Below are 12,981 nucleotides of genomic sequence, written 5' to 3' on the forward strand. Positions count from 1 at the left end.
CCTCTATGTATTTTTTAAAATATAATAATTTACCCCCTTATAATTTTTAAAATGAAGCAATTTACCTCCTTATATAGGGAGGTAAATTGCTTCATTTTAAAAAGCATAGAAGGGTAAATTGCTATATTTTTTTCATAGGAGGGTAATTTGCTCATTTTTAATATCACAGGAGGATAAATTGCTATTCACCCAGAAGTAAAATAACATAAAAACAATAAAAAACAGGTAGAGATAGAAGAATAGTCTAAACAACATGAGAATAAATAACTAAATTTAAATAACTTGCTATTAAAATATAATTAACATAAGTATTGAGCCTCTAGTTATTGTAAAGCACAATTATTTTGATATATACTAAGGGTTTATTCCACTTTAATTATTATTTTTTTTAAATATAACTAACAATTGGTATATATCGATCCGAAATTATATTATGAAAATAAGGAAAGTTAAATGGTGAATAAACATTAAAATAGTAACAACTAAAAGTATAAGACTTTAGAATAATTCTATGCTAACACATTAGTTATAAACAAAATTTCAATTTTGAGTATGTTAACAAGTGTTGAGAATCAACTTAGGACAATAAAATAATATATAGAAAATGAGTTAATTATGAACTAGAAATTAAAGATGATAAATAAACAACAGAATGAAAATATATATTTCTAGGAATAAATTTAAAAAAAAAAAAAACTTAAAAGTCATTGAATTAAGGAATAGATTAAATAAATTGGATGCATATGAATATACAATATCAAGAAATCAAGCTAAAAATCTGGAATTAAAAATTGCAAGAAAAAATAAAATTTAGGCAAGAATATTTCAAAACTTCATTACAAATAATTATTTTATAGTAACGGTTTTTATAACGGCCAAGTTATTAACTTGTAACAACTTTTGAAAGTTATAACGATTTTTGTAACGCGGCTGCCCTACCGCGACTTTTTTGGGTGTAACGGCATGCTTGGTAGCTGTTATAAGATATTTGTAACAGCATGCTTAGCAATTTTTACACCCAAAGTCGTTACAAAAGCAATGACAAAAATTACTTTTTATAATATTTAATTATATTTAATCTATTTTAATATTTATTTTCATAAAAATAAATTATTAAATTTTTTATTATATCTAGGTAGTTTTTAAATTCTTAAATGCGCAATATTATATAAAAAATATATAATATAACAAGAACATAAAAATAATTTAATAACAAGATAAAAGTATTGTTTAAAAATTTTATTTATACAAATAAAAAACAAACCTAATCTAAATCAACACTCCCTTCAACCGTGGATTTTTTATCATCGTCGTCGAGTATCGGGGGATTAGCTAGAGGCTGAGCCGCTGGAGGATCGGGCTAGGTGGAATCCATCCGCCGCATCCACTTCTCAAGCTTTGCTACCCGATCATCAAGGTCGAGGCATGGCAATTGTGGTGGCGAGGGTGATGGAGCAGTGGACCCATTGGGTTGTGATGGTCCAGCAATAGTATGGTGGACCTCGCAACCGAGATCGAATACTCGACCCCTATTCGGCCGCTTGCTATTGACAACCACATCTATTGCTCGTTCGAGGCCATCGAGCCTTGATTACTGTTTTGCTGGTTTTGGCGTTCCTCCGTCATCTGCTGGAATAGCTCCTGTGAACATATGAAATGATTAGATTTAAAAAAAATAATTTTAAATTTCAAAATTAAAATATGTTTTATACTTACCGCGCCTCTGCTGCCCTCGAGTCGCTCCATTGGTCGTTCTTCTTCATTTTGTAGCACTTCTCAAACACATCAAATTGCTTGACAGGGTGTTCGAGTTGTACCTCATGTTAAAAAATTATTTAAAGAAATGATTAGAAATTTAAAATTATTTACTACCCCATATATTAGGGCACAACCACATCAACAAAAGCCCCAAATTGGAACCCTAATTTGTGTCCAGGTAAGCAGTTTTCGGCGAATTTGCAAAATTCGGTTGCCGGAATCCTTCAATAGCAAAAAAAGAATTAATTTTGGGATTCTATTTGCTACACCCTTAACTACAGTCCCTGAAATGCTACCCCCCAATATACGGGGCAGCAAATGCAATTTAACCTATAGAAAATATCAAATAAAACATAAAATAAGAATATCTTACATCTAAATTCTTAATCAAATTTACCTTAAAAATATACATAATTAATTTATTTTAAAAAATACGTACTTAATTAGTTAAATCATCATGTTCATCTCTCAAAATTTTAGTAATTTCACCTAAAAACTTTTTGTCTGAGAAGAGTGAATTAATTCTTTTTCTTTTTTTTCTAAGCCAAAACTCTTTTCTTTTTTTTTTAAAAAAAAAAAAAACAAAATATGTTCAAAACGTATCAAACACACCTTCAAAATGTGTCGAACACGTCCTTTTTTTCTTCTTTATACTTTTAGACACACGAATAGTGAGAAGAGTGCATTATAAAAAACAACCCCTACCTTTAGACACCCTTGAAACAACCTCAAAAAATTCCTCTAGTTCATTGCCTGGGCCACAATGCTCCTCAAACTTATGGCAGAATTCCTCTACTCTTGCGAAATCAGGTACACATTTTTTTCTTCTTTTTGAGGAAAAAATGTGTTGAAACAAAAGGGAAGGGCTAACTGCATAAGGGAGGGAAAACTTGTCAAAAACTAGTGTAAAAAAGTGTACAAGTGGCATACAGGGGGTTTGTGCTCCATTTTTAAATAGAAAAAAATGCAATTTACCTTTGTGATATAAAAAACATGCAAAAAAACTCTATAAAAAATAAAATAACAAATTACCACCTATATTTTTTATAAATAAAGCAAATTAACCCACGTCTAAGTCAATGATAGGGGGATAATTTACTATTTTTTTTTATAGGCGAATATTTGCTAATTTCCCATGTCACAGGGGGTAAATTGTATTTAACCCTTTTAAAAAATGTAAGAAAGTAAATTGCTCTTCTTTTCTTTTTTTGTTTTCTTCACAGGGGAGTATTGTGCTGCATATTTCTGGAAAAATAGGTTCAAGAGCCAACTGGAAATGAAGCGGCAGAAAAAATGGTTACCGTTCTTTGCTCGCTTCTGCACTGACTATACCAATCTCTGCACAAGACACAGGGGGCAACAGCTCATCTGTTTCACTTCTGTTACTACACCAGTGCGACTAGGAACTTATACAAGAAACAATAATTGCATTTCTATCAATAGGATTTTAAAGAATATGGTATGCTATTGTGCAGTTACTGGAGCTGGTGTAGGAGGAACTCTATTTTCAGCTGGAATCTCCACAAACTCCGAAAGAATAGCCCGAAATTCATCTCCTGTCATAGTCTCCTTCTCAAGAAGGACTTCCACGATCTTATCAATTGCTTCACGGTTGTTCCGGATGTGGCTTAATGCAATCACATAAGCCTCATCTGAAATCCTCTTGACTGCAGCATCAATATCTTCAGCAAGCTTTTCGGACATGGAATTCCTTGCCATCATTCTCATGATCACGTCAGCACTTTGGGCAGATGCGTCCATCAGTGACCACGGACCTATGTCGGACATGCCAAAAGTAACAACCATCTACAAAGAAAACGCAACATGTCAGCAACAACAGCCAGATTAATAAAATGATCTCCCCCAATAGTTTGTATAATTACTAATTAATTGCATTCTGACCCCCTTTTCAAATTACTGAATCCTCGCTTCCAAGTTTACAACATTTACATACCACCCATTTCTTTTGCCCAACTAATAAAATTTTAGAAATCTAATGCTGATATTTTATTTCCAAAGATATAGAAGTATAATTATTCTGAATTAAATTCCGAAAGGAAGGTAATCGTAAGATTTTTTCCTTTTTCTTTTAATACCAAAACTCCGAGCAAATATTTTTCTAACAGTGAGGGAGATATAGTTCATAACTACTCTATGCCTCAGAATGTGATAGTATTAACCCTGACATTACGAAAGAATGAAGAAAGTTCAAATAAGCAAGGCCATGATTCAATTGGAACGATGCCTTGGCATTTTCAGCCAGTTGGTCTGAGTTAACTGGTGTTTTTACTGTGATCGTAAAATTCCCACCACCTAGCACTCAGGCGAAAAGAAAAAGAAAATAACAAATAAAGAATAAAGGAAACTCCATAGAGTAATGGTTGATTTCAGGAATTGCTTCCACATGAAGTGGTGAATTAATAATCTATCTATGACAAAAATGATGCATTCAAACGATTGAAGCAGCATAAGAGGAGAACGTTTACCTGCTTGGCCAAGCCAGTGATCTGTTGCAAATCACCGACTGCGCCAGTTGTCACCTCCGGCTCACCAAATATAACCTCCTCAGCAGCTCTTCCACCGAGCCCACCAACAATTCTGGCAAAAAGTTGCTGCTTTGATATCAAGGTTGGATCATCTGCAGGGATGAACCACGTCAAACCGCGTGCTTGACCACGTGGAACTAAGGTGACCTTCTGAACAGCATCATGCCCAGGGGTCAAAGTTCTGCATGATAAAGCAAGCAACAATTTGAATTGTTTCAAATGTTCAGAAATAAATTTAAATCTTGTAAACAACTTGGTATCAGCAAAGAAGTGAGAAATCAATGAGTGGAAAACATGATTGATCATACATAGTAAGCTAAGAAGAAAAACTAATTAAAGGAAAGAAAGGAAAGGACAATATAACAAGAAGAGTCAGCAGGTAGGTTGCTAGTTACAATTGCAGAATTGTCACAAACAGCCTTGTCAACATGATTAAACCCAACTATTTTCTTTGTACACTTTGTCCAATTTAAAGGAGTATCGCACGTACTTTAACATAAAAGCTAAACTGGCACATGGAACAAGCTTAAAAGTATAGAAAAATATGTTTAAACTAAGCCAAATATCAATGGAAACACAGTAGACTAGACAATTACGACTCTCCAAAATCAGGTAGAGAAAGTAGTTTTGTAAGAAGAAGCATAAGAAGTAATGCCTAAGAATTAGTTTAAGACAATTGGCAGCCCATGATTAATCCTGCCCAAAGTTTAAATTTTAAAATTAGGATGACAATTATACTGCAAAAGTTCTGCTCTTCAACATCAATATGCAGGAGATTAAGTCATCATTCCCTCTTCAGTGCAGGTATTAATAAATATGCACTTACCCGCAGATGGCATGACCCACTTCATGGTATGCCACAAGACTTTTGCTCTTGCCATCTGTCATGACTGTTCCTTCCATTCCAGCAACTATCCTGTCAATTGAATCATCGATTTCTTTTGATGAGATGGCTGTCTTTCCACGCCGACCAGCCAGAATAGCTGCCTCATTTAAGAGATTAGCAAGATCTGCTCCACTGAAACCAGGTGTCCTCATAGCTATCACTTCAAGTGATACATCTGAGTCAAACTTTTTATTACTTGCATGAACCTTTAGGATCTCTGTTCTTCCACGAATATCTGGGACATCAACAGTGACCTGCACAAACATTCAAATTGAACACATTTTTTATTTAAGTATCAAAATAGAAAAGACAGATATTGCTTACTGACCTGTCTATCAAACCTTCCTGGCCTCAATAAGGCAGAGTCGAGAATATCAGCACGGTTAGTAGCTGCAATAACAATTATACCAGTATTCCCTTCAAAACCATCCATTTCTGTCAAGAGCTGGTTTAGCGTTTGCTCCCTTTCATCATTGCCTCCACCAATACCAGTTCCTCTTTGACGGCCAACAGCATCAATTTCATCAACAAACACAATGCAGGGAGCATTTTCCTTGGCCTTCTTGAAAAGATCACGGACTCTTGAGGCACCGACTCCAACAAACATCTCAACAAACTCAGAACCTGAAATCGAGAAAAATGGAACACCTGCTTCACCAGCGATTGCCTTTGCTAGCAATGTCTTTCCAGTACCTGGAGGACCAACAAGAAGAACTCCCTTAGGAATACGAGCGCCCACAGCAGTGAATCTCTCAGGCTTCTTCAGGAATTCCACCACCTCCATAAAATCTTGCTTTGCTTCATCCACGCCAGCAACGTCATCAAACGTGACACCAGTGTTTGGTTCCATTTGGAACTTAGCCTTTGATTGACCAAAGGCAAGAGGGAAACCAGGCCCTCCAGGCCCACCCATTCCCCCAGAAGACCGTCGTGAGAGAAGGAATAGACCCCCTATCAAAATTAAAGGGAAGGCCAAGTTTCCAATTAAATTAAACAAAAGAGAACCAGAGTCCTCTTGTGCATTATGGGCAGCAAAGTCGATATTCTTCTCCCTAAGCTTTTGAAGGAGCTCCTGGCTGAGGCCTGGGAGTTGTACACGCACTCTCTGGACTTGGTTACCCAATTCTGGAGATATAGCCTCAACAATAGCAATAGTTCCATTTTCAAACAAATCAACTCTTGTCACTCTATCCTTATCTAGATACTCCAAAAATCTAGAATAGGACATCCTTGAATTGGATACACCTTGCTCATCAGCAATAGCTTTTCCATTGCCTAATAATGCAGGTACAGCAAGTCCAGAGTTACCAAGCAACAATTTAAGAAAACCTCTTCTTCCATCATTTCTCCTTTGATCTAGTGATGCTCTAATATATACTACTTTACACATGTTATTCATTGATGAAAGGCATGAGGATTGGACAAACTGCCCCCCATAAATTTCCTTGGAAACACTTGTTCTGGTTTTACTACTGGACAAACCATTTCCCACTACAGACGCCATTGCCGATGAAGCCACCATCTTCGTTCCTCTGGAGTTTAACAAGACTAATTATCTTAATCCAAGGCACATATTAAAACATCAGGAACAGATGCTTAACAATATTTGCAAATCCCAAACCATGGAAAAAGGAGTATACGGCAAAAAAATGAAATCAATTTCATTTAGTCAAGCAGTAGCCTATGTCATAACTTGCAATGTCAAAACTAAATTGTTAAAAATGAGAGGAATTTTCTAACAGCAAAGTAGAATTCTCATTTTCAACTTAGCAGAAACATTAACATTGCGCACACATGGACAAGAATTTGTGATGGGGCTCAAAATAATTAAATCATAACTAAAGAATCGAACACATGTGAAAACTGAAAACCATTTAACTAAACCAATCAGGATTATTCCAAGTATCATCGGCCATTTCAATTTCACACTCGCCTTGTCGCCCAAAAATAGGAAAAATAACATAACAAAAAGCTTATTAACACATATGAATCCACTGTCCCAAGCATAATCAAAAGTTTTCAATCAAATTACTCAAAACCCACCAAAAATATGTAATCCAGTACTACAAATTCAACCACAGACTGAGCTAAACAAGATTGAAATAATGCTTATAACAAAACCCACCAAATTATGAAGATAAAAGAACTTCATACGCTTCTTTTCTCCAAGAATTCTTCAAAATAAAACAACTACCTGAGAGAAGGTGACTGCGGAGAGCCAGGGAGGAAGGTGATGGAGTTCCGAAGGAAGAAGAGAAATGGAGGAAATAATGTAGAGGGAATGGATGTGGTTTGTAAATAGTGTACGTGGCATTTTGCTAGTGATTGATTGGTCTAACCTTTCATTTTTGCTTCTTCCTAACTTATATGTATATTTGTATAAATTAAATCAAATAACTTTTTATAATATATTGTGCTGTTTGTATTTTTTTTTTAGATAAAATAGATAAAGCATAAGAATTTTGAATTTTTACTATATTTTAATTATTAGTAAAATTGATATGTTTTTCTACTTACCAGAGTTTATATTTATATGATAATTAATTTCAAAATGATTATGACATTCTTCTAAATATTTAGATCACTTTTTACATATATCCAACCTTATATAAAAGTATAAAAGAATAAAAAATTACTTAAATATATTGTTTGTATTATATAATTTATCTTCTATCAAAAAGCATAAAGTACATTAATGTGGCCTCATATTGACGGCCCAAAACGGTCTGACTTAGGGGCTAATAGACGGCCAACTACGGCCTTCATCCTCAATTTCTTTTTTTTTTTTTGGAAAAGGTAAATTTCATAAATAAAAAAAGAAGGTATAATACAACAGTGCTCATATGATATATTATCTCTCGATAGGCTAAGAGATACGTCATACTCTATAAAGTACACTAGAGCTAACAAAGCTAAGAAGATTTTTGCTAAGAATCCGTAGTCTGACGTCCTCTATGATTAAGCTAATAACGTAGGCGGTATGCTCGAACCATCTCGTGTTGCGTTCCCTCTAAAGAGGAAAGTGCTTGCTGGAGTGGAATGTGTACTGGACACCGGAAAGGACCAAGACTCTCACAAAAGGGAGACAAGAAACTTTCAGAAAAGAGACTCCAAACTCTCATGCTCGAGTCCAACTTTAACTTATTTTGCCATTATTTCAATATCCAGTAATTTTCATAAATAATCAATATAAGTAGTAAACAGATTGATTATGTGTTTGCATGATCGATCAAATTATTGAAACTATATTCTTGCTTATCCTGCTTGGAAATACACAAGGTAAAGTCTATATTACAAGGCACATTGTGATTTCCCTCATCTCTCGACATTTACTTGGTATTCCCTTTTCTAACAGTTGAATGAGTACATAATTGAAATAGAACGCCAGCGTCATAATTGAGATTGGATCCCTCTCAGCCCCACCAGCCCTGGAGTCGGTCGGGTGTCATTATTTCTTCGTTGAGGCACATCTATTCAGCAATCACGAATCTACAAATAGGGCATTTGCCTTGTCGTTTCACCCAAGGCACAATGCAATCTTCATGAAACATATGGTTGCAAGGCGTCAATGTCACAAACTGTCTAGTCTCGAAATCTTCCAAGCAAACTGCACATCTTTTCCCATCATCGTCTTGTTGAAAGCTTTCAACGTTGCTCCCACTAGACTTGATGCTCAGCCTCCTGATTATATTACTCATATGTGGGCTATAGAGTTGTTTCCTCAGCTTATTGATTGCCTGTTTTTGTTGTTGTGGAGTCAGCATGGATTCCTCCTCTTGAGTGTACCTTGGTTCTTGAAACGCCGGAGGCGTCTCAGGCACTGGGGTTTGAGTTCCAAGATATGTATCATAGTCGTCTATGAGCAGTAGTCGGACTGAAGGGCGACGGTTCACTGTTGATGGATAGCTGCATATATCAAGTGTGAATTTCAAATTTTACCTTGTTTGTAGTGCATAAATACTTATCCGTGGGATCATGTTATACTTCATAGTAGGTATTTGATATTATTAATTGGGGTATGATTGCTATAATTATTTTTGTTAGGTATTGATATTTGACAGGAATGATTATAATCGAGCTATTTCAATTAATAATAGTTCATCGATTCATATAAAATAAAAAATTAAAAATGAAGATGCTTTATAAGTATCCTTCTGAAAATAGGGTAAAAATTGCAAAAAAATTTTGAGTTTTGATTGAAAACTTATGTGGGATAATTACACTCTTTAAGCCTTTGTATAATTACATATGGATATTCTTTGGTTTGAAAAATTATATTTAGTACCCTTAATGTTTGCTTTCATATAAGAAAAAGCAAAGCTTATAGATATTAAATATAATTTTTTAATTAATTATAAAAAAATTATATATAATTACACTAAATCTCAAAAGAAAATAATGTAATTAGCGCTCAATAATTACATGAAAAGCGTGAGTCTGCATACCCTATAATTGACTTAAATTTTATACGAATCAAATCAAAACCAAAATTTCGAACCTATAAAAATAAGAGTCTTTCGCATTCTCATGGATGATTATATACATGATGGAGATGCACTGTCGTATATTAACCACAACAAATCATTCTAATTAAGGAAAAATGCAATCAAATTCTTTATGTAAATAAGCAAATTATTACTTATTACAAAAATAGCAATTTATCTCTTTATATTTTTTAAAATAAAATAATTTAGGAATCTCGTATAACTCATTAACCACGTGTGTGAGTGGGTAAATAAAATAAAGCGATCTAAGGAGGTAAATTATTTCATTTTTAAAAAATCAAAGAAATAAATTGCTACTTTTTTTTCAATAAAAGAATAATTTGCTCGTTTACGATATGATATGTGTAAATTGCTTCTAATGAAATTACCTGACTAAGCCATTATTAGGACCTCGTATGGATCTCTCCTCAAGAAACCACCGCGGATCTCTCGTTCTTCCTCTCTGACTCTGAAAACAAGACAAACCAGAAAAAGATGCAATGAAACGTATGATCTAGCTTCAACATCAATAGACAAAGATGTCTAGTTTTCATGTTTATATATATATATATATATATATATATATAGAGAGAGAGAGAGAGAGGGAGAGAGAGACTGAGGCAGCAAACCGGAGTTCTTCGTGGGGGAAGAAAGTCTGATAGATTAGTAGGCAGATAAATCCAGTAGTCAGGTCCAGGCTGCCAATTCTCGGAGGGCCGACTGCTCCGGGAGCCTCCACTCATGGTGTTTAAGACATGGAATGAAGGCTTCAGGGTGAGGAATTTTATTCATCAACTTTGCCTACGTAGTGGAATTTTTTTTGCTTTACCATGTCGGAAACGCGCCAAGTATCTTCTATTACATTTTCGTGTTCACATCCACACGTATATTGTATATAGTTCCTTTCGTCAAATTTTCTAATGTAAATGTATTACAGGGTACATTACAATGACCCCCATAAAATTTGTCTAAATTACGACTACTGCTCGTTATTTGAAAAATTATGAATATCCCTCGATGTTTGATTAAATTATATAATCATTGGACGGGGGTACGAAATGATGAACTTTGCACTTATTGTATTTTTTTTTACATTTTTTTTAAAATATATTAATTTGTAAAAAAAATCAAATGATGTGGATGGAAAATTTTCAAAAATTATAAAGAAAATTCGAAAAATTTCAAAAAATAAATAAAACTATAAGTCTTAGTCTACAAGCGCATTTCGATCAATTCACTACAAAAAGTGGATGAAAATCTAATAAAAATTAACGGAATGGGCTAATTATCAGACCATTGTTAAAATCAGAAAGAATATTACGTAATTTTTCAAACAACGAAAGGATATCCATATTTATGTCAAACGTCATGAGAGATTTTTGTAATTTACTCAGAATTATAATATATTCTAACGTGAAAAAGAACACGTATCAATTAATTATTAATATTATTTCAATTTCTAATAGCAAAATGTGATAGAAGATACAAACCAATCAATCAACTTATCATTTTCTATAGTGGCTGAATTTGACATCTTTGTTAATGTAAAGATGCTTTTGGCATGGCTGGTGGTGTTGGTGTAGGATAAAAAGATTCACTTGCGGTTATGAAGAAAGGAATTTGATTCTGGCAAAAATTCTCAATTTACAACTTTACGTTTCTTCATTGATTTGGACGAAAAATATTAATCTTGATAAAAAAAATTGTATAAATTTTTTATTTTATCCCTCATTCAATATTTCGTATAATTTATTGGCATAGACGACATAGTCATGTAATTATTGGGTTTGGTGATTTTAATCTTGTTGAAATCAAATATTGTAATTTGATCCTATACTTAAAATAAATTTGCAATTTTAGGACAATTTCGATCGATTTTACCGAAATTTATGATTTAATTGATCATGTGCAAGTCACATGAAATTTTCTGAAAAAAATAGCCAGAATTGTCTTAAAATTACTATTTTTTTTATAATAGAATTAAATTATGAAACTTAATTTAAACAAGATCAAAATTACCATTGATTGTAGTTACAGAATTAAAATTCCTAGATGTAAAGTGCTGTATAACTTGTCGGAAAGTTGGTCATGAGGAAAAATACTCCAATTTATAATCAATTAAAAGGGCGAAGTGCCCTTGTCAATATATATATATATACACTCTTTGAAGATCAATTATGTATGTAAATATATTAAAAAATAATGATTATTGATATGATAATGATAATAAAATATAATTCTTTTGCAACAAAATAATATCGTAGTAAAAACATTAAACAACGTTATTTTCTTTAAAAGTATTGCTACATGATAAAATTCATAGTAAAATTCAACTTGTACAGTTTATTTGGCGCAATAAAAGAATTGGTAGGAACCAAGGTCCAAAGACTGAGTCGTACCTATCCACACAAGCAACTTTTTGCTAGCATCACATATTATACGTGCGGACCTTGCGAGCTAGCTCCTCCTTGTATTTGGGGAATTTCATGTAGTCGACTAGGCGACTTTCCCAAGCCGACTCCAAGTTTTCTGCCCTCCTCCGTATGAGGAAACTTTTAGTGTAACTGATCAGGAAGTCAATTAGAATGTTTGTTTTGGTAGTCTATCTCTACAATTTCTTTAAAATGTAATATTGAAAATCATGAATAAAATAAAGCTTATTCGGCCTCCTTTGTCGCGTTTGCTTATTTCTCTTGCTATACATAAACTAATAATTTTGGTTGCGGATATTATGGCAACTATAAAATCCACTTTCGATGGTTGATTTGAAATATTGAAAGTCGAGAGCCCTCGAAATAGGGCGTCTAGGGTTCTATAGAGACTCACAGTAAATAATGTATCCATATGTTAGGTGTCAAGTTTCATTAACGACAGACATATGACGTCTATGATTTTTAATGGTTGCTTGACCAGAGGTTGTCAAGTTCACTGAACTGACTCATAGAAGTTGTCATATGGAAGTCCATGAGACATGACCGGTATATCTTAAATTTCTTAGATGTGATAGTACAGGATTTAATCCTTAAACTTGAGGAGCCACAGTAACCTTGTATTTGGGGAGACTATATTTGAGTTTCGGAAAACATGACTATTTTATCTTGGTCGCCAAAAGCCCTGATCTAGCACAACAAAACACGTATGGGGAATGGTGTGTTCCAAGATAAAATTCATCGCCCATCATGTAATGATGGCAATTTTCTATGTTCTGTAAAGTGTGTTAAACTCTATTGAGCCTGTGGGCTTCACTAACCATCAAATAGGAAAGAGGTTTCTATATTAATCAAGGGAGAAATACAATTAGAATAGA

General features: G+C 33.8%; 2 protein-coding genes across 4 annotated transcripts; both read right to left on the reverse strand.

The window, feature by feature from the left end:
* Positions 1-3,029: 3,029 nt before the first annotated feature.
* Positions 3,030-7,530, reverse strand: LOC105176826 (ATP-dependent zinc metalloprotease FTSH 2, chloroplastic). Of its 3 annotated transcripts, none has more exons than XM_011099745.3 (5): positions 7,385-7,530; positions 5,519-6,722; positions 5,131-5,444; positions 4,245-4,485; positions 3,030-3,564 (listed from the first exon to the last, which is right to left on the reverse strand). In XM_011099745.3, the coding sequence occupies exons 2-5, from the start codon at positions 6,710-6,712 to the stop codon at positions 3,223-3,225; spliced, it is 2,091 nt and encodes a 696-aa protein (XP_011098047.1). In that variant the 5' UTR covers positions 6,713-6,722; positions 7,385-7,530; the 3' UTR covers positions 3,030-3,222. The 3 variants fall into 3 exon arrangements, with proteins under 3 accessions (XP_011098047.1, XP_011098048.1, XP_020554468.1); XM_011099746.3 differs by having other exon boundaries at positions 5,519-6,746; positions 7,385-7,517; XM_020698809.2 differs by having other exon boundaries at positions 7,316-7,454.
* An 894-nt stretch (positions 7,531-8,424) lies between these two features.
* Positions 8,425-10,525, reverse strand: LOC105176825 (uncharacterized). Its single transcript, XM_011099744.3, has 3 exons — positions 10,304-10,525; positions 10,064-10,143; positions 8,425-9,096 (listed from the first exon to the last, which is right to left on the reverse strand). The coding sequence occupies exons 1-3, from the start codon at positions 10,415-10,417 to the stop codon at positions 8,661-8,663; spliced, it is 630 nt and encodes a 209-aa protein (XP_011098046.1). The 5' UTR covers positions 10,418-10,525; the 3' UTR covers positions 8,425-8,660.
* Between the last annotated feature and the right edge of the window lie 2,456 nt (positions 10,526-12,981).

The sequence above is a fragment of the Sesamum indicum genome, linkage group LG13, assembly GCF_026168435.1.
Source record: "Sesamum indicum cultivar Baizhima isolate 11 linkage group LG13, ASM2616843v1, whole genome shotgun sequence".
NCBI lineage: Eukaryota > Viridiplantae > Streptophyta > Magnoliopsida > Lamiales > Pedaliaceae > Sesamum > Sesamum indicum.